Source organism: Mustela lutreola, chromosome 4 (assembly GCF_030435805.1).
Source record: "Mustela lutreola isolate mMusLut2 chromosome 4, mMusLut2.pri, whole genome shotgun sequence".
NCBI classification, from domain to species: Eukaryota; Metazoa; Chordata; class Mammalia; order Carnivora; family Mustelidae; genus Mustela; species Mustela lutreola.
The window spans coordinates 149,148,731-149,175,099 of record NC_081293.1 but is presented as its reverse complement, the minus strand read 5'-3'; the positions used below and the strand labels follow the sequence as shown (position 1 = coordinate 149,175,099).

General features: G+C 43.2%; 1 protein-coding gene and 1 long non-coding RNA gene across 2 annotated transcripts in view; one reads left to right on the top strand and one right to left on the bottom strand.

The window, feature by feature from the left end:
- Positions 1 to 9,967: 9,967 nt before the first annotated feature.
- On the bottom strand, positions 9,968 to 11,191 carry LOC131829490 (uncharacterized). Its single transcript, XR_009352869.1, has 2 exons — positions 10,571 to 11,191; positions 9,968 to 10,128 (listed from the first exon to the last, which is right to left on the bottom strand). It is a non-coding gene; the product is annotated as an uncharacterized LOC131829490 (long non-coding RNA).
- The window catches only part of CDCA7L (cell division cycle associated 7 like), a 53,202-nt gene continuing 38,019 nt past the window's right edge, over positions 11,187 to 26,369 (top strand). Inside the window, exon 1 of the mRNA XM_059171328.1 lies at positions 11,187 to 11,457. Within this exon, the coding sequence (XP_059027311.1) occupies positions 11,434 to 11,457 (24 nt within the window). The 5' untranslated portion in view covers positions 11,187 to 11,433. The remainder of the gene's footprint in view (positions 11,458 to 26,369) is intronic.

Below are 26,369 nucleotides of genomic sequence, written 5' to 3'. Positions count from 1 at the left end.
TTATTTATTAGAGAAATAGAGAAAAAGCACAAGTAAGCAGGGCAACAGGCAGAGGGAGGGGGAGAAGCAGGCTCTTTGCTGAGCAGGGAGCCTGGAGCCTGGGGCTCCATCCCAGGACGCTGGGATCATGACCTGAGCCAAAGGCAGATGCTTAACCAACTGAGCCATCCAGATGCCCTTACTGAATCCACATCTTAAAGGGAAGGGCAGATATCTGCAGATATCTGCAGTTTGAACAAGCACCTCAGCTACTTCTTGGGCATGCAAATGTGAGAACCACCACTCTAGGTATCCCAGGGCTTGACATACACATGGACCTCTTTTTGTCGAAGCTTCATGCTGCCTCCTTATTGGGAAGTGTTCCTTGATTGAAGTAAAGTGTTTCAGTGACTTGTCCTGGCACATTGTGGAAATCCTAGCAATTTCCCCTGCTTCTGATAATGAGATCTTAGCCTAAAAAGTGAATCACACTTTGTTTTCTTTTTTCCCTTGGTCTGTAGGACAGGATGCACCACCAATGCTTTCTCATGGGAGTGTGGCCTGGCCAAGTGTAGTTCAGAGCCTGGCCAAGTGTAGTTGAGGGCTTCTGTGCCAGGGTACTGCTGGCACATAGCCAGTGTATCAGGTAGCTCGGGCTGACAAAACAAAATATCATAGACTGGGTGGGTTAAGCAACAGAAAATTATTTTCTCAGAATTTTAGAGGTTGGGAAGTATGAGATCAAGGTGCCAGCTGATTCAGTGTCTTCTGAGAGCTCTCCTGGCTTGTAGACAGCTGCCTTTTTCCCATGTGCACACATGGCAGGGAGAAGGAGAGGGAGAGATGTCTTCCTCTTTTATAAAGCCCATAGTCCTGTGGAGTTAGGGCCCCACTCTTATGACATTATTCAGCCTTAATTACCTGCTAAAGACCTTACATTTGGATCACATTGAAGGTTAGGGCTTCAACATATAAATACAGAGGGGTACAATTAAGTCCATAATATTCAACAAAGTAAAAAATGTATCATTTTACAGCTGCCCCACATGATGCTGTCATGGTGAAAAATATGTGTGTACACATTAATCCCCACAAGAAATGCTAAACTTTTCTTCTTTTTTTTTTTAACAACCACATCTGTTGACTACTATCTGACATTTTGAATAATGTGCATGGGCCAGATGTTCTAGTCATGAAGAAGAGGGAGAGGGTACAAAGAAAGGGCTGCAGAGGAATGTTGCCGTTTGCCAGAACCTATAGCAAAACAGATAAAAATTTAGAAAATCCAAACATTTAAAATGATTCTTTTACTCTCATTCAGTATTGTAATGGGAGATCTAGCCACTGCAGTAAAGCAAGAAAAAGAAATAGAAGGCATGTCATTTAGAAAGAAGGCTATAAAACTGTCTCTTTTTGCAAGCGACATGATTGTCTATATAGAAAATCTCTAAGAATTTCCCCAAACCTCCTAGGAGTGATAAGCAAGTTCAGCAAGGTCACAGGATAAAAGAACAAAATGGATTACATTTCTGTATGGTAACAGTGAACATATAGGGGCTGAAGTTAAAAACTATAGTGCCATTGTAAAACTACTATTTAAGTTGTTCCAAAGAAAATGAATATTTAGGTATGCACTTAAACACATATGTATCATCTGTATGCTGAAAATTACAAAATGCTGATGGAAGAAATGAAAAGAGATATAAATAAATGGAGAGACATAACTTGATCATGGATTGGAAGAATCAATATAGTAAAGACATCAGTTCTATCCCAATTAAACTCTAGGCTTAATGCATTTCCTATCAAAATTCCAGCAATCTTTATGTAGTCTATAGGCAAGCTGATTCTTAAATTTATATAGAAAAGCACAGACCTGAGAGTAGCTAAAATAATCTTTACAAAGATAAATAAAGTGGGAAGAATTACTCCATCTGATACTAAAGTCTTAACTATCCAGCTGTAGTAATGAAGACAGTGTGATATGGGCTGAGGGCTATCAATGGAACAAAATAGAGAACCCAATCATAGGCCCACACAAACGTGTTCAACTGACTTTCAACAAAGGTGCACAAGTTAGAGAATGCAAAAGGGACAGACTTTTCATCAGATGGTGCTAAAAGCAACTGGATATAGGGGGAAAAGACGAAACTTGACCTAAATCTCACACCTTATTAAAAAAGGAATATAGGGGTTGCCTGGGTGGCTCGGTCGTTGGGCGTCTGCCTTCGGCTCGGGTCATGGTCCTGGGGTCCTGGGATCGATCCCCGCGTCAGGCTCCCTGCTTGGTGGGGGGCCTGCTTTTCCCTCTCCCACTCCCCCTGCTTGTATTCCGCCCCCCCTCTCTCTGTGAAATGAATAAATAAAATCTTAAAAAAATACAAAATGGATCATGGACTTAAATATAAAATATAAAACTATGACTATTTCTGGAAATAAAAAGTGGGAAATTGAATTGCATCAAAACTAAAAACTTTTGCTCCGTAAGGTCCCCCGTGAAGAGGATGAAAGCACAAACTACGGATTGGCAGAAAATATTTGCAAACGACATATCTGACAGAGAACTCCTATTGAGAACACACACAAAAAATTCTCAAAATTCAACAATAAAGGAACAGTCCAATTAGAAAATGGGCAAAAAGAGAAAAGACAGGGGCGCCTGGGTGGCTCAGTGGGTTAAAGTCTCTGCCTTCAGCTTGGGTCATGATCCTGGGGTCCTGGGATAGAGCCCCACATCGGGCTCTCTGCTTGGCGGGGAGCCTGCTTCCTCCTCTCTCTCTGCCTGCCTCTCTGCCTACTTGTGATCTCTGTCAAATAAATAAATAAAATCTTAAAAAAAAAAAAAAGGCAGACATTTTATCAAAGAAGAAATATGGATGGTAAATAAGCATATGAAAAGATGTTCTACATTATTAGCCATCAGGCAAATGCAAATTAAAAGCACCCTGAGCTTTTAAAAACACTACTCACTGCTCAGAATGGTTAAAATAAAAAAGAGTAACAACACCAAATACGGGAGAGGGTGCATTTGGAGAGGGTCCTGGACCCAGGATAAGAGATGGGGTCACTCACAAGTTGCTGGTGGGAGTGTGAAATGGTACAGCCAGTCTGGGAACAGTCAGCAGTTTCATCTCCAACTGACAACTACCATGTGACCGGGTAGGCTTGCTCTTGGGCATCTGTTCCAGAGAAATGAAGATTACCTTCACACAAATGTTCATAGCAGTCTTACCTGTAACACTCCCAGACTAAAATCAACCCAGGTGTCCTTCCACAGGTGATGGTTAAAACCTGTGGTATATCCATACATATCATGGAATACTAGTCAGCAAGAAACAGGAGTGAGCAATTTTTTTTTTCAGATTTTATTCATTTATTTGACAGACAGTACAAGAGTATAAGCAGGGGGAGTTCCAGGCAGAGGGAGAAGCAGGCTCCTTGCTGACCATGGAGCCCAATGCGGGACTTGATCCCAAGATGCTGAGATCATGACCAGAGCTGAAGGCAGTGGCTTAATGGACTAAGCCACCTAGGCACCCAGAAGTGAACTATTTGATTGATACAACTATTTGGACAAATCTCTAGAGAATTATGCTCAGTTTAAAAAGCCAATACAAAAGGTCACATACTGTTCTCTAAGAGGTTATGTAACTTTTTTTTAAGAAGTAGGCTCCATGGAGTGCCTGGGTGGTTTAGCGGGTTAAAGCCTCTGCCTTCCACTCAGTTCATGATCCTAGGGTCCTGGAATGGATCCCCGCATCGGGCTCTCTGCTCTGTGGAGAGCCTGCTTCCTCCTCTCTCTGCCTGCCTCTCTGCCTACTTGTGATCTCTGTCTGTCAACTAAATAAATAAAATAAGGAGAAGGAGAAGAAGAAGAAGAAGAAGAAGAAGAAGAAGAAGAAGAAGAAGAAGGAGAAGAGGGAGAAGAAGAAGAAGAAGGAGAAGAAGAAGAAGAAGAAGAAGAAGAAGAAGAAGAAGAAGAAGAAGAAGAAGAAGAAGAAGAAGAAGAAGAAGGCGGCTCCACACCCAACATGGAGTTGAAACTCACAACCCCCGAGATCAAGAGTTGCCCAGTCTGAGCTAGTCAGGCTCCCCTAACATAAAATTATAAAATGTTATAAATTGACAACAGATTTATAACATTTTACCAGGGGATAATTTACCAGAGGATAATTTAAGGAGGGGAGTAGGTCAGTAAGAGGGAAGTGGATGCAATTCTAAAAGGGCAACAAGAGGGATCCTTGTAAGGTTGGAATGTTCAGTATCTTGACTCTTGGGGTGTAGGCACAAAATTACATATATGATACAAATGTATGGAACTAAACACACACATGCACACACACTTGCAGGTCAGATAAGGGAAATCTAAATTGGAACGGTAAATTATATCAGTGTCAATATCCTGGATGAGACTATACTATAATTTCCCAAAATGTCACTATTGGGGGAAGCGGGGCAAAATGCACTCAGAATTTTGTCCTATTGCTTGTAACTGCCTGAGAATCTACCATGATCTCAAAAAAAGTTGCAAATAAAAATGACCCTTTTGGAGGTGTTATTTCATCGCTGTGTGGGTCCCTGGAGAGAAAGAAACAATCTACTTTTTAAAAAACAAAGAAACAGTCTGCTTAAAGATGGGGTGTTTGCCACAAGACCACAACTATGTCTTTATGTGAAGCTCTCAGGGGTGCAGGGGAACTTCTACAGCTTGAGGGTCTACAAGGAGGATCAAATACTGCTGAAATGTGATCTGGCGAGGGTGCGCAGCAGTTACATTGCTGGAGGGAACGGAGCCCAGATGCTGAAGCAGAAGCTGTCAGCCCAACCATGTTTGTTCATCTCCAAGGATTCGGGTGAACCGATTTCGTGAGGATTAAAGGTACGTGAACACTTTTAAGCAGTTACAGTTTCACTCAGAAGTTAATAAACTTCAGAGACTGCTGATTTTAGGTGTGGCTTTTGCCTAATCGATTTCAGTAGTTTAGTTTGCCTTATTTATTTCTTTATTTATTTTAAGGAAGAGCAGAAAGCAAACGTTACATTTATGAGGTCAAATAAATGATTTGCTTGCCTCGTTTTTTCTTTCAGCATTGTGGGTGAATTCCCTTTTGGTTGTAAGGTCGGCACTGCCTTACTTACCTTCTCTCAAAACATGTATTTTAGGCTATGACTATTATCCCAGGCACTAATCATCCATAGAGCATGAGAAGTTTCTGGAAAAGGACAATTCCCTATGTTACAGTTATTATTGTCTTGGTTTCTGTTTGATTGTTTTGCTTTTCTTCCTATTTTTGGGAGGCATGTTTCAGTTTTCAAGTACAATAGATTCTGTCTGGGCCATCACATACCCTAGCTTTTCTAAACAGTGGCAGAAACTTCTTACTAAGAAATCCTCTCCGACTTTCCTGGGCCCTGTGGAGAGCTGCAAGCTCTGGGATAGAAAATGCTTGGCGGTTTTAGAGTGTTTGAAGAAAGTGACGAGGGAAGATGGGAAGGGGAGCAATGGGCGGGAAGAGGCAGGGGAGCTGGTATGTTGCTTTTCTGAAAAAAACAAGAAGACTGAAAACATTTCAGTTCACTTGGTCAGTGTCTGAAACAGTCTACCTCCTGTTTATAAGAGGAGGATGATAAGGCTGTGCCTGAAAAATTACATTCTATAACAAGCCATGTTTAACATGCTTTCCGAGTGCATGACTTCTAGTCCATATTTCATAAACAGATATGATTTGCTTTGGAAGTAACAGTTGGAAATGCCAAAGTCCCGTTGCATTCCGTTTCCTGAGCCCACCTGGGAATTTATGGTTATCGGTTTCATTACATAGTCTTAAGATGAGACCTTGAGTTTTATGCTGTCAGAAATTTCCTGGTACTGGGCTACAGTTAGCAAGGTCAGGAGCTCATTTGGACTCAAGGCTATAAACAAATCCAGGCATGATAAGCAGGTCAGAGCCAAAAGCTACAGAAGGCAGGGTGATCAGATTATCAGTGGAGAGTAATTTTATCTGGGACAGCTGAACCACTTGAGAGTCTGGAATATGTAGATTTTGGAAAAAAGAGATGGGAATGTGTGGTGGTGGGGGAGGCTCTTGAAAAGAACGTAGAGACACCTGCTAAAGGTACCCTGTAGATGGAGAAATCACTACTTTCAGAAACAAGGAAGAAGATACCAGAATTCCTAGTATGGTAAATAAGTAGGTTGGAATGATAGAACATAAAGAACCTCATTCTCATTTTTAAAATTAAAGGTTAAATTTCTACACGCCCCCTACCCCCACCCTCTCAAGCTACCCGAATCAAGGCAAAAAGCGAGAGTACCCCTTTGTGGCAGGATGGATCTGGGTTCCCTCTTGGCTTCACTGGCTCATCATGAGCAAGTTTCTTAAACTCAGAGCATCAGTTTCCTCATCTGAGAAATGAGGAATATGTTACATTCATCCCACATCAGTGGTGGTGACTGAGTATAATTATGCATACGCAGGTCCTGGAATGTGGTCAGTGTTCAAAAAATGGAAAGGTCATTACTATTAATACCACTTTACAAGTGTCCACCACTCTAGCCTTCTCGGAGTACAATCACATCTGGTGTGACACGTTCTTCTTTGTAGGAATACTGTTGCAGGGATTCGGCAGCCATGCGAGATCCCCATTTTCCAGATGAGAAAAATGAAGCTCAGTGATTAGTCCCAAGGTCACCCAGCTGGTGAACAGTAGACCTTGGAGGACCACCAAAGTGGTTCTTAAATTTAAGCAAAAATCAGAATCACCTGGACGGTGATTAAGAAACCCAGATTGCTGAGCTCCCCTTCCAAAGTTTCCAATTCAGTAGGTTTAGGGTGGGACCCAAGAATTGGAACTTTTTTTAAAACCAGGTGATGCTGATATTGCTGGGCTGAGGATCCTACTTGGCAAAACACCAAGCTAGGCTAGGGCAATGGTTCTCAAACATCCATGCTCGTAAAATCGCCTGGAGGCTTAAGGGAATAAAGGAACAATAAATGAACCCACAATTGCCCAAGCCTGTGAATTTTCTATCACAAATGTGATTTAGCCTTATTACCAGTATAAATACTTTATTATTCCAAGTAAAAAAAGAATAAATCTGTAATAACCAGAAATTCTACAAAGTCTGGAAAGTTGTTATAAAAAGTACATGTAGAATTAATACAGAATATTTGTAGAGCCAACTACTTAGAGAAATTTTACATTTCCGATTCCCAATTTTCCATTTCGTTGTGACTCAGGTCATGGTATCACCGTGGTGAGCTTGAGCCCTGGGCAGGCCCTGTGCTCAGTGTGGAGTCTGCTTCAGATTCTCTCTCCCTCTCCCCTTGGCTCTCTGTCTCAAATAAATAAATAAAATCTTCAATAAAAAAAAATGCTGCATATATAATACATTGTGAAAAAACTTAGTTCTTTAAAAACTGTGTATCACAGTGCCTTTATCGGTACCACTGATGTAGAAATAGATCATTATCTTTTCCTTTTTTAATACCTTAAGTTCTTAGAAAGGTAAGTGCTTTGAATAATCTTTTCATTTTCATCCCTTTATTGTCAGTGCCTGGTCATAATTATATTTTATGTTTAGAGACTAAATGATTAATACTATATATTTTCCAAAAAGCCTATGAAATATGGATCACACTCATCATATTTTGAGTTTATATACCGTCGCTAAGAAATCTCAAATGCTTTGAAAATATTCTTTCATTTATTTTCCCAGCACTATTTTTGAGGAGCAGATGGGTAACTGTCACAGTTGAAAGATTAGATGAGAGAATGCTTGCAAAGAGAACTCAGCACAGGCTTTGGTGCCCAGCCAGTGCTCATTTAGCTACTGCTATTACTGATACCATGATGACTATTGGCTTTTTGCTGGAACCATGGGCATTACAGTTTCACCATGATGTGTACTCTTCTGCAGCCAATATATGAAGGCATCGATGATTGGTCATTCTGTCTTTTTCTCCATAGCTGTTCAAGTGGTTATTATCCGAATATATTTAAATTGGCTATGACAGCAGTTTCTTGGCAAGCTAAGTCAGCAAGACAGACTACCAACTTGGAATTAAAGGAAACATCCCAGATCAGCACCAAGTCACTGTTAGGTGACGACTTTGCTGTAAGAGACTTGATTTTAGATCTTTTATTCTGCGACAACTTGGAAATGTTATCTTGGAGCGTCTCAAATTTAGAGACGTCTCCCCATTTGGGTGAGGTGTTATCTAATCTTGATGAGATGGGAGTTTCAAGATGCTGAGAAAGAGAACAAGTGTGGATGTTATCTTGTATAACTGTCATTTCATTTATTCACAATCAAATGTAATGCTAAGTGGTATTCAGATATTACTCACATTGCTTCCAACCCTCTACCAAAGGTGAATTCTTTGCTGGGCGTTTAGAATTCCAACCTGGCATACTTCTCTGTTATAAAGTGTGCACTGAGGATTTGCCCACAGCTGAGCTCCATGGGGCGGGCAAAGCCACTACTTCAGAGCAGAAGAGAAATATTTGGACTCCTTTTATGGAGGAAAAAGTTGTGGGCCAGGAATGATAAACGATCATCACAACTATTTCATGTCATTTGAGGCATGTGCAGTGGCATTTAATCCCAAATTTCTTATCTTGTTGAAGGTATTATGGACCCGGTTTTAAATCTCAGACACATTTAAAAAGCAACCATAGATTTCTAGACAGAGATTCTTTAAGAAATTTTGCAACACTTGTCATCTCCTTTTCCTCTGTTGCAATATACTGCTCCTGAGAAGGGACACACATTCTTGCAGTGCCGTGCTGAAACCCAACACTCACAACCATGCTCCCATCCATAACCATGAGTAGGAGATACAGTAGACCCTTGAACTGCATGGGTTTGAACTGCAGGTCTACTTACATGTAGATTTTTCTAGATGAATAGAGTACAGCCCTGTAAATGTATTTTCTCTTTGTATGATTCTTCTTTTTTAAAAAAAAGATTTTATTTATTTATTTGACAGACACTGAGAGAAGGAACACAAGCAGGGGGAGTGGGAGAGGGAGAATTAGACTCCCGGCTGAGCAGGGAATCCATGTGGGGCTCCATCCCAGGACTCTGGGATCATGACCTGAGCAGAAGTCAGATGCTTAAAGACTGAGCCACCCAGGCGCCCCTCTTCGTATGATTTTCTTTTCTCTCGCTTACTTTATTGTAATAAAGTGTGTGAACAAATAAATATGTGTTAACAATAGGCTATTAGCAGTTAAGTGTTGGGGGAGTCAAAAGTTCTATATAGGTTTTTGACTGTGCTGGGGCTTGGCCCCCCTCACTGCTAGGTTGTTCAAGGGTCAAATAGACAGCACGGAGCCAAAATCTGACAACAAAAAACAGCACTATAGAATCAATTACTAAGTACTATTCAAGTGCATGGGCTTTTCAGGACAAAGGAAGAAAGTTTCCATGTTGCCATTTGAAGACTTAGTACTAGTTATAGCAAATTTCTAAAGCAAGAAGGTGCAGCTACATACAGGTTTCCAAATAGGAACTAGGTTACTTCAAAATCTGCAAATTTGCACACTCTGACCTATTTCAAATTTATACTCCCTTTTGCAAAAGGGATGTGATGTATCCTACACTGAAAGGAAGTTAAGTGAAAACATCACTGGTTCATCGGAAAGCAAATTCATTGAAAAAGAAAAAAATTCCAGTGGAACACATTTCACTCTTGAGTTTCCCAACAGCCAAAAGGAAAAGATAAATTTTGAATTTGGAGGCATAAGGAGTGTTTTCCAGTTTGGCAGTCTGCAGTTGTCATTCACTAGCAGGGGGACAGGGATCTTTCTCATAATGCATCATCTTAGATTCCATCTCCACATTTAAAAAATGTGGATAGTAAGAATCTGGAAGAATGTTAGGAAGATCCAAAAAGATACTATATATATGAAGGAGAACTCTAAAGCGTAATCAAAATGAAAGTGGCTTTAATGAAGTTTATATTACCCAATAAAGAGAAAATTTTTTAAAAAATCATATTACGTTTTATTGATCTTTCTTCCCCCACAGTCTGGAACATGGAGAGGACGTAGCACATGTATTTGCTGAACCAATGAAAGGAGGAAGTGTCCAGATGTTCTCTCCTCAAGCTTGAGAAAATGTTTGGCCAACTTCATTCACTGCTTCAACAAAGAAAAGATGAATTTCAGATCCCAAGCAGCCAAGAAGGGCTACAGAAGGTCTCGTGCATACGGTGGTCCACTCTGAACTCGTGACCACAGTGCTAAAAGGCTTTCGATACTGCTCCACAAACCTGCTCTGATTCCAGGACAACTTCCCTACCAGCCTTCCCCAATCCCTTCTTCAAGTCTTCCACACTCTCCACCCACTTACTTCTTCACTCTGCTTACCTGAACCTTTAAGAAGTCTTCCCTGACATGTGCCAAATTAAGTCTCCCTATTTTAAGCCACCATAGTACCATTTACCTTTGCCCTCATGGCGTCGATCATAGCTCCAAATTTACTTTTATTTGCATCATTATAATTGAGCTTACTATCACATTAATGGTATTTGAATCATTAAATTATGAATGAAATTCGTTGCTACATTATTATTACACTTACTTGTATCATGATTGCACTTATATATCATCTTGCTGGTGGCTGGCTCCCTGACTGCAAGCTCCCAAGAGAGCAGGGACCTGTTTTTTTTCTTTTTTTGTTCCATCTCGTGTTTCCAGGTCTGACACAGTGCTTGACGCATGGTAGTTGTTCAGTCACTATTTGTTAATCGGTATTTCTAACCTCTGGAAAGTTGGAGGGGATTTGAAGCTTCCCAACCCCAGGGCCTCGGTAAGGAAACCCAGGTTGCTTGTGGTGCAAAGTGAACACTGTAGCAATATTTGGGGAGGCGGCGGAACCCCGCCCCTTTACAACAACTAAACAAAATGAGCTCCGAAGTAGCTCGAAAATACTCTCCCGGAGCGGAGACACGGATTGCAGCAGAGGCATGTGCTTCAGGGCAGGAGCTGGAACAAACCCTGCAAATATCCGGCGCGCGTAGCCGGGCGTGCCAGCTGGAGGCTGCGCCGGGACTGCCCCCTCAATTCTCCCGCGCGAAACCCGGCTGGACGGCTCCACTCCCTCCCTCCGCTGCAGGGGGGAGCCCGGCGCCCCCGCACTGGCAGCGCCCCGGGCCGCGCCCATCGGCACCCCCCTCTCACGCCGCGGGCGAAGCCAAGTGTCCCGGTGGCGAAGTTTGGTCCGAGACCCGAGCCCGGCAGCCGGGCGCAGCGGCGCCGAGGGAGCGGCGCGGCTCTCTCCCCCCCTGTCCCGGGCGCCGAGTGCGCCCCTCCCCCTGGCCCGGCGCAGCTCTGGGCGCAGCGCGCGGGCTGCGCGGCCGCGGGTGTTCTGCGTGCACCGGGCCCGTGGCGAGCCAGGCTCCCGTAGCCGCGTACTAGGAGGAGGCCGGAGCCCGGGTGGGAAGAATGGAGTTGGCGTCTCGCTCCCAGGTGAGGGTCCCGGCGCCCGCCCCAGTCCCGACGCCTCCCGGCCGGCCTGCCTTTTGCGTCCGGCCCTCCTCCCTGCTTGGGGCTGGAAACGTGGCCCTTGGCCACCGCGTTGCGGACCTGGCCAGCCTCGCCCCGGGAACGCCGGAGCGGGCGCGCCCTGCAGGTGTGCGCGGTGGGTCAACTTGGTGGGGGCCGGGATGGAAGAGTCTGGGCGTTTCCCGCGCGGCGGTGGCCTTCGTCCCCGGTGGGAGCCCGGGGGTCGCAGGCCGGGCCGGTGGAGCCGCGAGCCCCTGCAGTGGACGCGTTTCGAGGGAAGCGCAGGCGGGGAGCGGCAGGGGCGTAGCGCCTGCGTTTGCAGCGCTGGTGGATTTGGCGTGGAGGGGTGGGCGGTGTGCGGGGAGCTTTTCTGGTGCGCTCCCCCCACTTTCTCCGGGAATTGGCACGGAGATGAGGAAGTTTCAGAGAAGTGTAATTATTCTTAAAAAATAGCTGGGGGTCCAGTTCAACTTGGATGAGGGAGTGTAATTTACAAGGAATTGCTCTTGTATTTGTTCTCGAACTTTTCTAAGTGTTTGCAAGGAATTTGTAAGCACTTGGAAGGGGAAATGGCAACGTCATGAGGCCAAGTTAAAAACAAAAAGCCCGGAGATCGCAAGAGATCGCAAGCCGTAAACCCAGCGGGACCCCAATTACGCTTTATGGTCCACACTGGGTTTTAAAAATCTCATTCACAAACACTTGAGAGTACCCCTCCTCCAAATATTTCCGGGGGTGGTGGGGAATGTGAACGTGACTTCAGTGTTGTATTCTACTTCTTAAAAGAGCTTACTTTCTAGTAACGAATATACCTAGTATTTTCAGAGGTAAGCAATACCGACTTTTTTTTTTTTCAAATGAACTAAATATAAAACTTTTAGAAAGGGAAGGAAATAGCTTGTGGGAGCCCGAGAGAGGTTTGTGACGGTTGGATTTTTTTCTTGCTTTTGTGAGTGCCATTAACTCACCGCTTCCACTTTACCTTACACTGGTAGTGTTTTCCTCCTTCTCCACCTGGGTGCTGGGAGAAAGGCGGGGCTGTGGGCGTCTCTTGGGAAATGGAAGTGACCCAGCAAGTCAGTCGTGCCTGAGCCCAGACCGCTATCACCTGCCTGGGTCCTGGCGCCAATTAAAGACAAAACTACTAATGGTTGGTCGTTTTGGCCATACAGTGATGTCCGAAAGGCTTCCTGAAAGTAGAGATTTGAGAAAAAATTGTTGTGGATGTTGATGAGAAAAGAGTACTGTTTTCGAATTTCCCCAATGAGGGGGGAGGTATTAAAAGGAAGGAAAAGAAACAAGAGTAAGAACTGAGTCGGCTTTGTGTTTTATTTTCCACTGACCTTTACCATATAATGAATATTCTCTAGGAATTAACCCTTTCTGCAAGGAGCTTGGAGCCCCCTATGAATTTCATCAGACAATGTACAATGTATCTGGATGACATAGGACTCCGGAAACCTGTTCTGCTCCAACTGTACTCCCACTACTTAAATATACAGTCTATGTTTAGTTTCAAAATGTCCCCAGAATGTATGGTCGTCGGGAGTGAACCTTTTACCATCAAATAATAAGGCTAATTTTTGGTACTTCTAAAATGTTAAATAAACTATTTACCATGTGGGGGTAATCCACAAATTACATCTGACCCATTATACACCAATTAGGGCAAATTACTATATGTAAGAGGATCGGGTTTGTTTTTTTCCCACCCTTTTCCAAAGACCTAATTTGCAGCACAAATTGAGATGCATGACGATTTTTCCAGTGGAAATGTTCCTGTTCATTATAATTCAAATGTGAGCAGATTATAGTCTCTCTAAATTAGCAGAGAGGTTCGTGGGGTAGGCAGGTGACTGCCAATAGGAACACTAACGAACATTTCAGGCACAGCAAGATGTTAAATTTGTGCGGTCCTCCCCTGTCCCCCAGCCTTATGAATAAAGCAGTGTGATGAACCGCCTGGGGTGAACTTAGTGCACAGTGCCTTTTACTCTCACACATACAATCAATAGAATTTCCATCCCTTGGAAAGGACAGAGTGGGAAGGGCTTCCAGCAAAGCAGCCTATGTTATGAGAAGACCGAGATTTAAACCAAAGTCCTTTTTAGCTTCTGCTTTTTTGCAGCCTCACCCATGTGTCGGATTTGCTGTCCACTGACTCAGACCACAGCTTCTATGGGTGTAGTCCTTGTTGGGCTGACCACTGTGTCTTTGTGTCTTTCTGTCGAATGACCAGAGTAATACTCCCGTGAAGGGGAGGGTATGGTCCCTTTCTGAGAGCAGTTGGCAGTGCAGCTAAGAATTTCTGGAGGATGAGACTGCCTCCGCCTCCCAGCAGAGGAACCAGCAAGTCCTGGCTGTCAGTGTTGTCCTGTGACTCTCTTCTTGCTCTAGGGTGCAGGCTGGACTCTCAGAAGGAGTGAAGCAGATGGTCTCAGGAAAGGGTCTGGTGCACGCTGCTGGCATGGTAAAGAGGAATTTCTCTGGTGCTGACCTCATAGCTACAAAGAGTCCTCTTGATTCTCTCAAAGTTTGTGCCCACAGAAAGCTGCTCACAGAGAGGGATGGTTTGTCACTTCTTGGAAGGACAGCACGGTGATTTGCCATGCACTGAATTCTCAGTAATGAAAAATTTCAGAGATCGCATCAATTCTGATCTGGTCAGGCACATGGGACAGAAATCCACGAGATAATGATGTGACTTAAAACAGTTTATGTATATTACAGTAAATTAATGAAAAAGATCAATAAAGCCATTGAAATAGAACAGGCATATTCATTTAAACTGTCCTTGAGAGTTCTGCTTTACCCATCAGCACTTGTCTGAGCTACAGTTTGCAATTTTTACTTCCAAGACACGATTTTGTTTCATAGAAGATAGCTTTATTCACCAAAGTAGGATTGACAGAGTAAGAGCATTAGTAGGGCTGTTTTCTTTTCTTTTGGGAAAGCAGTGGTTTCTGAATATTTTATTTTTTAGGTTTTTAATTTGAATTCCAGTGCAGTTAACACACAGTGTTTGTTAGTTTCAGGTGTGCAATACAGTGAACCAACAATTGTGTACACCACCCAGGGCTCATCATGAGAGCTGCGCTCTGAACCGCGGTCACCTCTTTGACCCATTCCTCACCCAGCTCCCCTTTGATGGATGAACTGATGAACAAACCATCAGTTTGTTCTCTCTGAATGTTTTTAAGTAGGATCACGCAGAGGCATATTTGGTAACTATAGCTGAAGATAACGTGCAGAAGACTTTGTCTCCCACAGTGGTAAATGCTGCCATTGGTATGTAGTGCAGAAGCACCGTGTGGAGTCTCACAGTTAAAAGGGGCCAGAGTTAGTTCACAGAGCTGAGGGCTTCCTGCCTGTTCTTAATCATCAGCTCATGACAGAGGGCTCCCTGATTTCGTTTTCAGATATTCTTTGAGCACTTACTGTGTGCTGGGTACTAAGGTCGGTCTGGAACGCCTTGCCTCTTCTGCCTTTGCCAGAACTCAGCTGGCCCCTACTGTGCTTTGGGGACCTACAAGGCCCTAGGTTTTGGGAATGGAAGAAGATCTGAAGAGCCATCCTGTCCCCCCCATCGCCCCCATCCCCCGCCTATGGAAACTCATTTCCTTTTATCAGACTTAGTTCTCACTGTAGTTCCAAAATGGCTTGTATTATCTGTATTTTAAAGATAAGGTGAACTAGAGCCATTTGCTCTGGGCAGCCCAGCCAGGAAGGGCCTGAGCCAGGATTCTGTCCTCAGAGCCAATGCCTGACTTGGCCAGTAGACTCACGGGATCTCGGCAAGTCACAACTCTATCTGAAATCCTTGCTTAAGCAAGGGCATGCTAAGTATAATCTATTATTTAAATATAAGAGGTTGTCACATTGGGGTTTTCTCCTAACACTTTTGCTCCTCCCTTTAACTGGAAGAGCTGGGGCGTTCACAGCAGCTGGTCTGGTTCTTTTTTAGAGACTGGCCAGATGAGGCTTTGGACAGGATTCCTTGATACTGACTATAACAGTTGGCATTGGAATATGAATCAGATTCAGAAGGCTTTTACATAGGAGCGATATTTAGATGAATTTTGTATTGTACAAGTAATATCAGGTTCACAGAAGCTGAAATAAAAACGAAGTTGGAACTACTGTTCTACCTCCCCTACTCCCTGGGTGTCGTTTTCTTGATCGTTCCCATCCGGTGTTTGCCTGTGTTTAGTCACCATTTTTGCCTAATTTTACGGTATGATGGCAGTTTGAATTCCGCTGTCTTTAGCTCTGCCAGTGCTATTTCTGAGTAGCTCGGAGGTCTTCACAGTTTTCATTTTTAATGACTGTGGCCTTTCACCTTGGTGTGTATTTTATGTACTTCTCTGTTGAAATTTTTTTTCTTTATTAGAACTTTTCAATAAATGTCTTGAGCTGGTATATGCCTTGTGCCCTGTGTTGGAGTCCACGCTGTTTTTATTTTTTTTATTTCTTATTTTTCTTAAGATATATATATTTTTTATTTATTTGAGTGAGAGAGAGCATGAGAGGGGGAAGGTCAGAGGGAGAAGCAGACTCCCTGTGGAGCTGGGAGCCAGATGCGGGACTCGATCCCAGGACTTCGGGATCATGACCTGAGCCAAAGGCAGCAGCTTAACCCACTGAGCCACCCAGGTGTCCCCACGCTGTTTTTAATGATGATTTCTTTATTGAGTCCTTCCTGTTTCCCAAAAGGAGTGTGCCTGCTTTGCAGTGGATGGGAGTCTCTGACACAATGTTTTTTCCCCTTCATTGTGCTGTGCTAGCTAAGAGAAAGCAGTGTTTACTACTCAGGTTAGAACACGGGCTCATGATAACTAGACAGAAACATTGTTTTCTTCCTGAACATGGAGCACCTAGCCATGTGTTTTTGGTTTGGGGAAATGTGGAGAGTAGTCTTAGAGGTGTGTTCTTCTTTACCACCTGGGAAACGGTGAAGATGGGAGCATACTGGCAGTGCCTCTGGATTGGGCTGGCCTGGAATTCTGCAAGTTGGTCACGTGGATGTGGGGGTGGGGGGAGATACCCTGCTCTGGGCTCCTCCCCTGGGTGGCATTGAATCACTTTGCCTTCTTTTGTATTGCTTATTTCAACTATAAATCATCTCCTAGATGTCTGAAAATAGTGTTCATCGACACTTGAATGTCTAGAGGTAAAACCATAGGCTCCTAATGAGTTTCTGAGAGCTGAGAAGAATGTCCTTCTGGATCTGGGTGCTGGTTGTCATGGTTTGGTGCAGTTCATAAAACTTGACCAGGCTATGCGCGGAAGCGATATACGCTTTCTGTTGCACTTAAAATGTTTTAAAAAATAGTGTGTACAGTTCCTATGAGTGAGTCCTAAAGTCTGTGCTTTCAGACTGCCTAACCTGCCCCAGGCACATGGGGGACAACTTCCCAGGCGTCTTGCGCCCATGCAGTTTTTTGGGTATCCTCCGCACCGGGTGTAGTCCAGGGATCCCTTCCACAGACCCTCTCTGCTGTTCCCCCAAGCCCTCCAGAGCAGCAGCACAGCTGTTGGGCAGGACCCCCACACCTCTGAGCTCTGGCATCTGGGTTTTTTGGCACAGAGCCTGGCGTGGCCCCCCTCGGCTGCCTGCTGGCACACCTCACCCTCTGTTAGAAGGGCCCAGGGTTTACCCCAAGGTAGTGTGTGGTGACCCTAAATCACACGGCAGGCCAAATGATAATTACCCTGAGGGTGCAGGGCCTGGCATATTAACAGGTGTTAAATATTTGTTGAATTGTTTAAAAAAAAAAAGAAAGATGGCTTTTCTGGCTGTCACTGTGTAGTGAGAGGAAGTAGGAGTTATGACAGCCTGCAGCATCCTTCTGTGGGGCTTATCAGATTCTGCTGTTGGACTGATGGCAGAGGCCAGTCCCAGCCTGCCCCAGAGGCCCAGAGGGGCAGCAGCCCCACCATCTGTGTAGGGGATTTTTTTCATCCATCTGCAGTTTTATCTTCAAAAGTGAGGCACATTACACTTATTTTGCATTCTATTCCATAATACATTTTTATTTATTTTAACACAAAAAGGATTTTTATAAAATTACCCTCCTGGGAGGAAAATTCGCCTCCCCTGTGCCACCCATGGTCTTGAAACCTTGGGGCTGTCACTGAGCTCCTCATTTTGAGAAGTGTGGAACTGCTTGCTGAGTGTAGCATTCAGAGAGCATACCTGTAATAAATCCTGAAATAGAAAAGATACCTCCCTGCCTCCTCCTCCACCCCATAATATCTTTGTATGGAAAGCTCCACGACTGAGCGTAGTTAAATGGGAAAAAAAAATACAACAACAAAATATTTTAGCGGGCATATTTTTTTTAACATGGAGCTTTTATTTTGCTCACTATTAACACTGGTTTAAAATGGGAAGCTAAGAAAAATAAAAGTGCATTTAAAATGACTGGTTATTCTTAATTCTCTTTTTTTTTTTTCCTGATCCTTGGTTCCAGGCATTTTTTTATTGGGGGAGTTTTTTTTGTTTTTTTTTTTTTTTTTTAATTAAAATAACTGAAGGCAGTGGGGCCGCATCTAGCCATCCGCTCACTCACACGGGCCTCCTACATCAGGCTGCCTCCACCGACCGACCTCAGACAACCAAGCCCTCCTCATTCTGACCACACTGCTGGCTTCAGCATGTCACTGAGAGCACCTGGTCTCCGTGACCTTCATTGCAGGAAGTGTATTGTCTTCCCTGGCTGCAGTGGGGACCCGAGAAAGGCCGCACTGGGGGAATGGGACGTCCACTGTGGCACAATGCCCGGAGCTCAGTGCTGTCAGCAGCCTGCGCGGGCCTCGCTTCAGGGACTGTTCGGGACTGGTTGGTCCCCACCGCCTGCCCCAGCAGGGTGCTCTGTGTCCAGAGGATCCCTGTCTCAAGGCTCTTGGGGCGGGCTGTGGGATGAAGATCCCTCCCCCACACTCCCGTCCCTGTGAGGGTCTGTTCAGCACTTGCTGGGACGAGCACAGGGACACTTGTCTCCTCTGAAAGAGAGGCACCCCCTGCGTGCCTGTTCTCCACATCCTTTTTTTAAAAAAAAAAATTTTTTTTTAAAAGATTTTATTTGACAGAGCAGGCCTACTGGCTCAGGCAGGGGGAATGGCAGAGGCAGAAGCAAGCAGAGAGCCCAGCAGGACACAGGACTCTATCTCAGGAGCCTGAAGCGATGACCTGAGCTGAAGGAAGGCCGACCCTGACCGACTTCTCCCACTCCCACAGATGCCCCTGTTCTCCACTCTGGCTCTCACCCGCCTGTCCGCTGCGAGCCCTCCTTCAGGCTGACCCCGCCATGTGCCTGTGGACACAGGGCCACCTGGAGGCTGCGCACAGGCTCTGGGACCATTCCCCGCCCTGCAGGGTTAGTTGACCTCCTGCATTTACTGCCCTGATGATCCTGTGTCCCACCCCGCACTGACAGTGTGTAGCAATCGTTCCCTCCTCCAGCCCCTGGCTCATCCCTCCTGGGACTCCTTAGCCTGGTGCTGGGGTCGCACCCTCTTAGGAACCACACGAACTGGTCACGTGCTCTTCTGTAACTTTCAGTCATGGACAGGGACAGAGCGTTCTCGCAGAATGCTCTTAAGTCACAGGCGGGAAGCTGTCAGGGCTCAGAACAAGTGATCTCTGGTTCTTTTCCTTCAGGGTAAATGGGAGGAATGCAATTGCCTAGTCCTCGTAATAAGCAAGACTGTTTGATCTACTTTTGCCAATGAAATGTAAGAAGTGGTGTGTGTCACTTCTAGGTGGAATTTTTATTTTTATTTTAGAAGAAAGCCTTTTTTTTTTTTTTTTTTTAATGGAGAGAGAGAGACTGGGTGGCAGGGAGAAGGAGAGAGAATCTCAAGCAGCCTCCATGCCCAGTGCAGAGCCCAGCACAGGACTCCCATCTCATGACCCTGAGATCGTGACCTGAGCCGAAATCAAGAGTCAGGTGCTTCCCTGACAGCCCTCCAGGCGCCTCCCTAAGTGGAATTTTCTTTTCTTTTTTTTTTTTATCAGAGAAAGAGAGGGGAGAGAGCGAGCACAGGCGGACAGAATGGCAGGCAGAGGCAGAGGGAGAAGCAGGCTCCCTGCCGAGCAAGGAGCCCGATGTGGGACTCGATCCCAGGACGCTGGGATCATGACCTGAGCCGAAGGCAGCTGCTTAACCAACTGAGCCACCCAGGCGTCCCCCTAAGTGGAATTTTCAAATGCCACTAGGTCATTTGCTGTGTGTCCTTCCCTCTCCTGCTGCTTCTGCCAGCGTTCCAGGTATTGGTCTCTGTGGCAGCCCCAGTCCCGTGTGAGGACAGTGGGGAGAAGTGTGGAATGTTTCACCTGGCTGGCCCGGGATGAAAGGTCACAAACAAGAGAGAAACCTCGTTTTGTTGTTCAGCCCTTTAAGACTTGGAGTTGCTTGTTCCTGCTTTATAACCTGACATGTCCTGACACACTAAAGGTTCTCACACTTCAGTTGTTGGATTCACTCCGCTGTTCTTGTCAGTGAGCTGGGGTTGGTGGTGGGTTGTCGTGGTTGTGAAAGGGTTCAGAGTTAGAGATGGTAAGTGCCTTGTGGTGAGCAGGAAAGTCTCACTGGAAACAGTAGTCATTCTTGTCCAGAATGCCAATAGCACCTTCTTGAAAAACAGAGCAGTCAGTTTGATAATCAGTCTGTTAGGGACCAGTGAAATCTTGATACTGGCTTCCTATTTCCTGTCTGCTAACCTTTCTGGAAAAGGAAACCACCCAGCGTATCCCAAGTGGTCTGGCTCACTTTCCTCCTAGAACCTCTGCCAAAACTCCAGTTTCTTCTGTGACTCACCTGGATAGCTCTTCTAAGCCCTCTGCACATACCTGTCTGTAAGGTTCTCCGCATTTACATGATCTCTTTTTTAAATAGCACTGTTTATTTGTTTTGCCTTTTCTTTTATTGTGGTAAAATATGCATAGCATAAAATCTACTGGCATTAGGTGTAGTCACATTGTTGTGTGGCCATCACCTCTGACCATCTCCAGAACTTCTTCATGATCCTGAACGGAAACTCTGTACCCATTAATCACTGATCCCACTACCAGTGGTCATCACCACCTTTCTCCTTTCCTGTCTCTCTTAATTTGGTGCTAGGTACCACACAGAAGGGGAATCATGGACTATTAATCCTGTCGGGTCTTATTTCACTCAGCTAATGTTTTCAAGGTTCATCCATGTTTATCTAGATCAGAATTTCCTTCCTTTCTAAGGCTGAATGATGATGCATTGCATGTATATACCACATTTTCTTTATCCATTCGTCCTTCCATGCCAGTTGGGCTGTTTCCACCTTTTGGGTATGGTGAGTAATTCTACTGTGAACATTGGTATGAAATAACTATTTGAATCTTGGATTATAGTGTTTTGGGCCATATACCTAAAGTGGAATTACTGAATTATGTGGTAATTCTGTGTGTGTGTTTTTGAGGAGCTACCATGTTTTTTGCCACAGCAGCTGCCTTGTTTCACCTCCCCACCGACACTGCCCAGAGCCTCCCGTTCCTCCACATATTCACCACCACGTAATTTGGTTTTGTGGTGGTGGTGGTGGTGGTGGTGGTGGTGTTTTTTAAAAATAATAGTCCTCCCCCTCTCCCCCCGTGGTTGTGGAGTGGTATCTCATTGTGGTTTTGATTTGCATTTTCCTCATGATTAGTGTTGAACATCTTTCCACACGGTTACTGGCCATCTTTTTATTCTTGGAGAAATGTCTTTAAGTCTTTGGCTCTTTTAAATTGGGTTTTGCTGTTGGTGTTGAGCTCTAAGAATTCTCTATTCTGGATATTAAATCTTTATCAGATGTATGATATGCAGATACTTTGTCAGTCTCTTGATCGTGTGCTTTGATGTCTTAACTGGTCCTGATTTTGCTGAAGTCCAATTTATCTGTCTGTTTCTATTGTTGCCTGCGCCTTTGATATTCTATAAAAGAAATCATTACCAAGTCTAATGTCATGAACTTTTCCTTTATGTTTTCTTCTAAGAGTTAGTAGTTTTAGCTTCTAGTTTTAGGTCTTGGTTACATTTTGAGGTTTTTTTGGGAGATGTTTGTGTTAAGGATCCAGCTTCATTCTTTTCAGTGTGGATATCCAGTTTTTCCAGCATCATTTCTTGAAAAGGGCGCTCTTTCCCCCCTTGAATAGTCTTGGCATTTGGTCAAAAATTATTTGACCCACATGTGTGTGAGGGTTGGTCTTCAAGCTCGTCATTCTGTTGCACTAGTCTGTATGTCTTTTTTTTTTTTTTTTAAAGATTTTATTTATTTAAGAGAGAGAATGAAGGAGACAAGGAGAGCACGGGGGAGAGGGAGAAGGAGAAGCAAGCTCCCTGCTGAGCAGGGAGCCCAACATGGGGCTCCATCCCAGGACCCTGAGATCATGACCTGAGCCAAAGGCAGATGCTGAACTGACTGAGCCACTCAAGTGCCCCTATATGGCTGTCCTTATACTAGGATATCTTTGTTTGGATTACTGTAGCTTTGTAATAAGCATTGAAATTAGTAAGTGTGAGCCTTTCATCATGGTTCTTTTTATTTGTTTATTTGTTTGTTTATTTATCTTTGAAAGATTTTATTTTTAAATAATATCTACAACCAACATCGGGCTTGAACTCACAACCCATGAGGTCAAGGGTTGCACGCTCCACTGACAGAGCTTGCTGGGCTCCCCTGGTTCTTCTTTTTACAGATATTTGTTTGTTTGTTTGTTTATTTTTGGAGGGGTTATTCTGAATCCCCTTAGATTCCACACAAGTTTTAGGAAGGGCCTTTCTCTTTCTGCAAAAAAAATGTTGCTGGGATTTTGATAGAATTGCACTGGACCTCTAGATAGCTTGGAGGGTAGTATTGTCATGTTCACGATATCCGGTGTTCTGATCCATGAATATGTGGTGCTTTTTCATCTCTTTCTGTCATCTTGAATTTTTTTTTTAAAAGATTTTATTTATTTATTTGACAGAAATCACAAGTAGGCAGAGAGGTGTGCAGAGAGAGAGGAGGAAGCAGGCTCCCCACTGAGCAGAGAGCCCCATGCAGGGCTTAATCCCAGGACCCTGAGATCATGACCTGAGCTGAAGGCTGAGGCTTTAACCCACTGAGCCACTCTGGCGCCCCTCTTGAATTTCTCTCAGTGATGTTTTGTAGTTTTCAGTGTAGTTTTTCTGCTTATTGCCTCAGTTAATTTCTAAGTGTTTTATGCTTTTTGATGCTATGGTAAATGGAATTGTTTTCTTAATTTCCTTAGCAAATTGTTCGTTGTTAGCATGTAGAAATGCAACTGATTTTTCTGTGTTGATTTTGTACCTTGCAGCATTATTGACTTGGCTAATTACTGCTCACAGGTTCTGTGGAATCTTCAGGCTTTCCTATGTATATGAACATGTCACTTGCAAACATAATTTTACTGCTTCCTTTCCAATTTGGATGCCTTTTATTTCTTGTGTAGTAGTTCTGGCTAGATCATCAAATACTGTGTTGAATAGAAGTAGTGAAAGTGGGATCCATGTATTGTTGTTGATCTTAAGCGAAAGCTTTTAGTCTTTGTGGAGTATGGGGTTACCTGTTTTTCATATGTGACCTTTATTATGTTGAAGTTTCCTTCCATTCTTTGTTGATTGTTTTTTGGTTTGGTTTGGTTTGATCATGAAAAGGTGTTGAAGTTTGTCACATGCTTTTTCTGCATCTGTGGAGATGATCATGTGTTTTGTTTTCTATGTTGAACCATCTTCCGTACCAAAATGAAATCTCACTGAGGCATCTTGTGTAATCTTTTTACTATGCTACTGAATTTGGCTTGCTAGCATTTTGTTGAGGATTTTTTTGTTGATAATTAAAAGGGATATTGCTCTGTGCTTTCCTTGTCTTTATCTGTCTTCAGCATCATGGGAGCCTACTGGCCCCGTGGGATGAGCTAAAGAAAGTGCTCTCTTCATTTGTTGAAAGAGTTTGAGAAGGGTTGATGTTAATTCTTCTTTAAAAGTTAAATAGAATTCACTAGTGAAGCCATCTGGGTGTCCTTAGTGAGACATCTATTCCGGTTTTCTATTCATGCAGTCTTGGAAGGTTATGTGTTTCTAAGATTCTCTCCATTTCATCTAGCTAACCCTAATTTGTTGGCATTCAAATGCTCATAGCACTCTTTGATTGATTATCCTTTTTATTTCTGTAAAATTGGTAGTGATGACTCCTTTTTATTTCAGTAGTTTGTACCTCTTTTCATAGTTGGTCTAGCTAACAGTTGGTCAATATTGATATTTTGAGGGAACCAACTTTTGGTTTTGTTGATATTTCTCTGTTGGTTTTCTGTTCTCTATTTATATCTACTATGATCTTTATAATTTCCGCCTTCTGTTATCTTTGGGTTTAGTTTGCTATACTTTTCCTATTTCCTTTTATGGTGTAAAATTAGCTTGTTGGTTCGAGATCTTTTTTAATGCAAATGTATACAGCTTTAAATGTCCCTTTTAGCATTGCTTTCCTCTGCATAGTATAAGTTTTGGTACATTTTGTTCTCATTTTCACTTGTTTGGAAGTATTTTCTAATTTCTCTTGTGATGATTTCTCCTTTGGAGCAACCCCTTGGTTATTTGACAGTGGTGTTTCATTTTCACGTATTTTTGAATTTGCTAGTCTTCTTCTGCTACTGATTTCTAGTTCCATTTCATTCTGATCAGAAAAGATAGTTTGTATAATTTTAACTATTTAAAATTTTTTTTAAAGATTTATTTATTTATTTATTTGACACAGAGAGAGAGAGAGAGATCACAAGTAGGCAGAGAGGCAGGCAGAGAGAGAGAAGAAGGGAAGCAGGCTCCCCGCTGAGCTGAGAGCCCCATGTGGGGCTCAATCCACGACCCTGGGATCATGACCTGAGCCGAAGGCAGAGGCTTTAACCCACTGAACCACCCATGCGCCCCTTAACTGTTTTAAATTTATTCTGACTTATTTTGTGGCCTAGATAAGGTCTGTCCTGGGGAGTTTTTCATGCAACCTTAAAGAAAATGTATCCTACTGTGTTGGTTGGAGTGTTATGTCTGTTAGTTCGAATTGGTTTATAGTATTGCTCAGTTCCTGTTTCCTTGTTGATCTTTTGTCTTATTCTTTCCATTATTGAAAGTGGGATATTGAAGTCTTCAACTATTATTGTAGAACTATTTCTTTCATTTCTGTCAGCACTTGCTTCATATGTTTTGGAGCTCTGAAGTTTTGTGCATGCATATTTTTAATTGTTATGGTTTCTTGGTGAATTGACCCTTTTATCCATATGCAGTGTCCTTGTAATTTTTTTTTTTTTTGACATAATGTCTACTCTGATGTCACTATAGTCATTACATCTCTCTTTGGATTACTGTTTACATTTGCATATCTTTTCTGTCCTTTCACTTTCCAGCCTCACTGTCTTTTTTAGGTATGAAGTGAGTTTTCTGTAAACAGGGTATAGTTGGGTCCCCCCCTTTTTTTTTTTAATTCTTACTGCCAGTCTGTGTCTTTTAATTGCAGAGTCTAATCCATTTGCATTTAAAGTGGTTACTGGTAGGGAAGGACTTTTGACATTTTTGTTTAGTTTTGTTCTCTGTATTCTTCTTAGCATTTTTGATCCTTGTTTCCTCCATTACTGCCTACCTTGGTGTTCTGTTGATTAATGGCATGTTTTGATACCCTCATTTTCTTTTCTGTGTAATCTATAGATTTTTTTTCCTCTGTGGTTAGTATGGGGATTACATAGAATACTCTGCGATTGAAATAATCTGATTTGAATGATACTGGTTTGTCAGTGGCATACAAAAACTCTACTGATATACAGCTCCTCCCCTCCTCTTGTTATCAATGTCAGCAATTCTATCTTTATGCATCATGCAGTACAAAATGTGGAATCATAGGTGCATTTTTTAATTGGAGAAAACAAAAAAGTGAGTTTATATTACTACCAGTATTTGTATTTTACTTCGAAACTTTATATTTCATATGGCTTTGAGTTACTCTCTAGTGACCTTTCATTTCCTCTTGAAGAATTCCCTTTAGGATTTCTTGTTCGGCAGGTCTGGTGCTAATGAACTCTCAGCTTTTTATCTGGTAATGTCTAAGGACAGTTTTGCCAGGTAGAGTTCTCGGTTGACAATTTTTTCTTTCAGTGCTTTAAATATATCATTCCACTGCTTTCTGGCCTCCAAGGTTTCTTCTGAGTAATCAGCTGATACTCCTTTAGAGGAGTTCTTATGTGAGATGAGTTGCTTTTTTTGGGGCTGCTTTCAGTATTCTCTTTTTCTTTGTCTTTCATGGGTTTGATTTAAATAAGTCTCAGTGTGGGTCTCTTGGGTTTATACTACTTGGGGTTTATTGAGCTTCAAGTCTTCCGTCAAACTTGGGAAGGTTTTGGTCATTACTTTGTCAAATAGCCTCTCTGATTCTTTGTTCTGCCTCCTCAGTTTGATTTTGAACTTGTCTCATGATATTTTCAATTTGGCTGTTGTATTTTTTCACTTCTAGAATTCTTGTTCCTTTTTATAATTTCTCCTTGTTGACATCATTTTGCTTATACAGTCTACACTGAATAACACAGATTGGAACTGCGTGGGTTCAGTATACATACATTTTTTCTTATAGTCCAGTACTATACATATAGTGTCTTTACGATTTTCTTTCTTTTTTTTTTTTTTAAGATTTTATTTATTTATTTGACAGAGAGAGATCACAAGTAGGCAGAGAGGCAGGCAGAGAGAGAGGAGAAAGCAGGCTCCCTGCTGAGCAGAGAGCCAGATGTGGGACTTGATCCCAGGACCCTGAGATCATGACCTGAGCCGAAGGCAGCGGCCTAACCCACTGAGCCACCCAGGCGCCCCTACGATTTT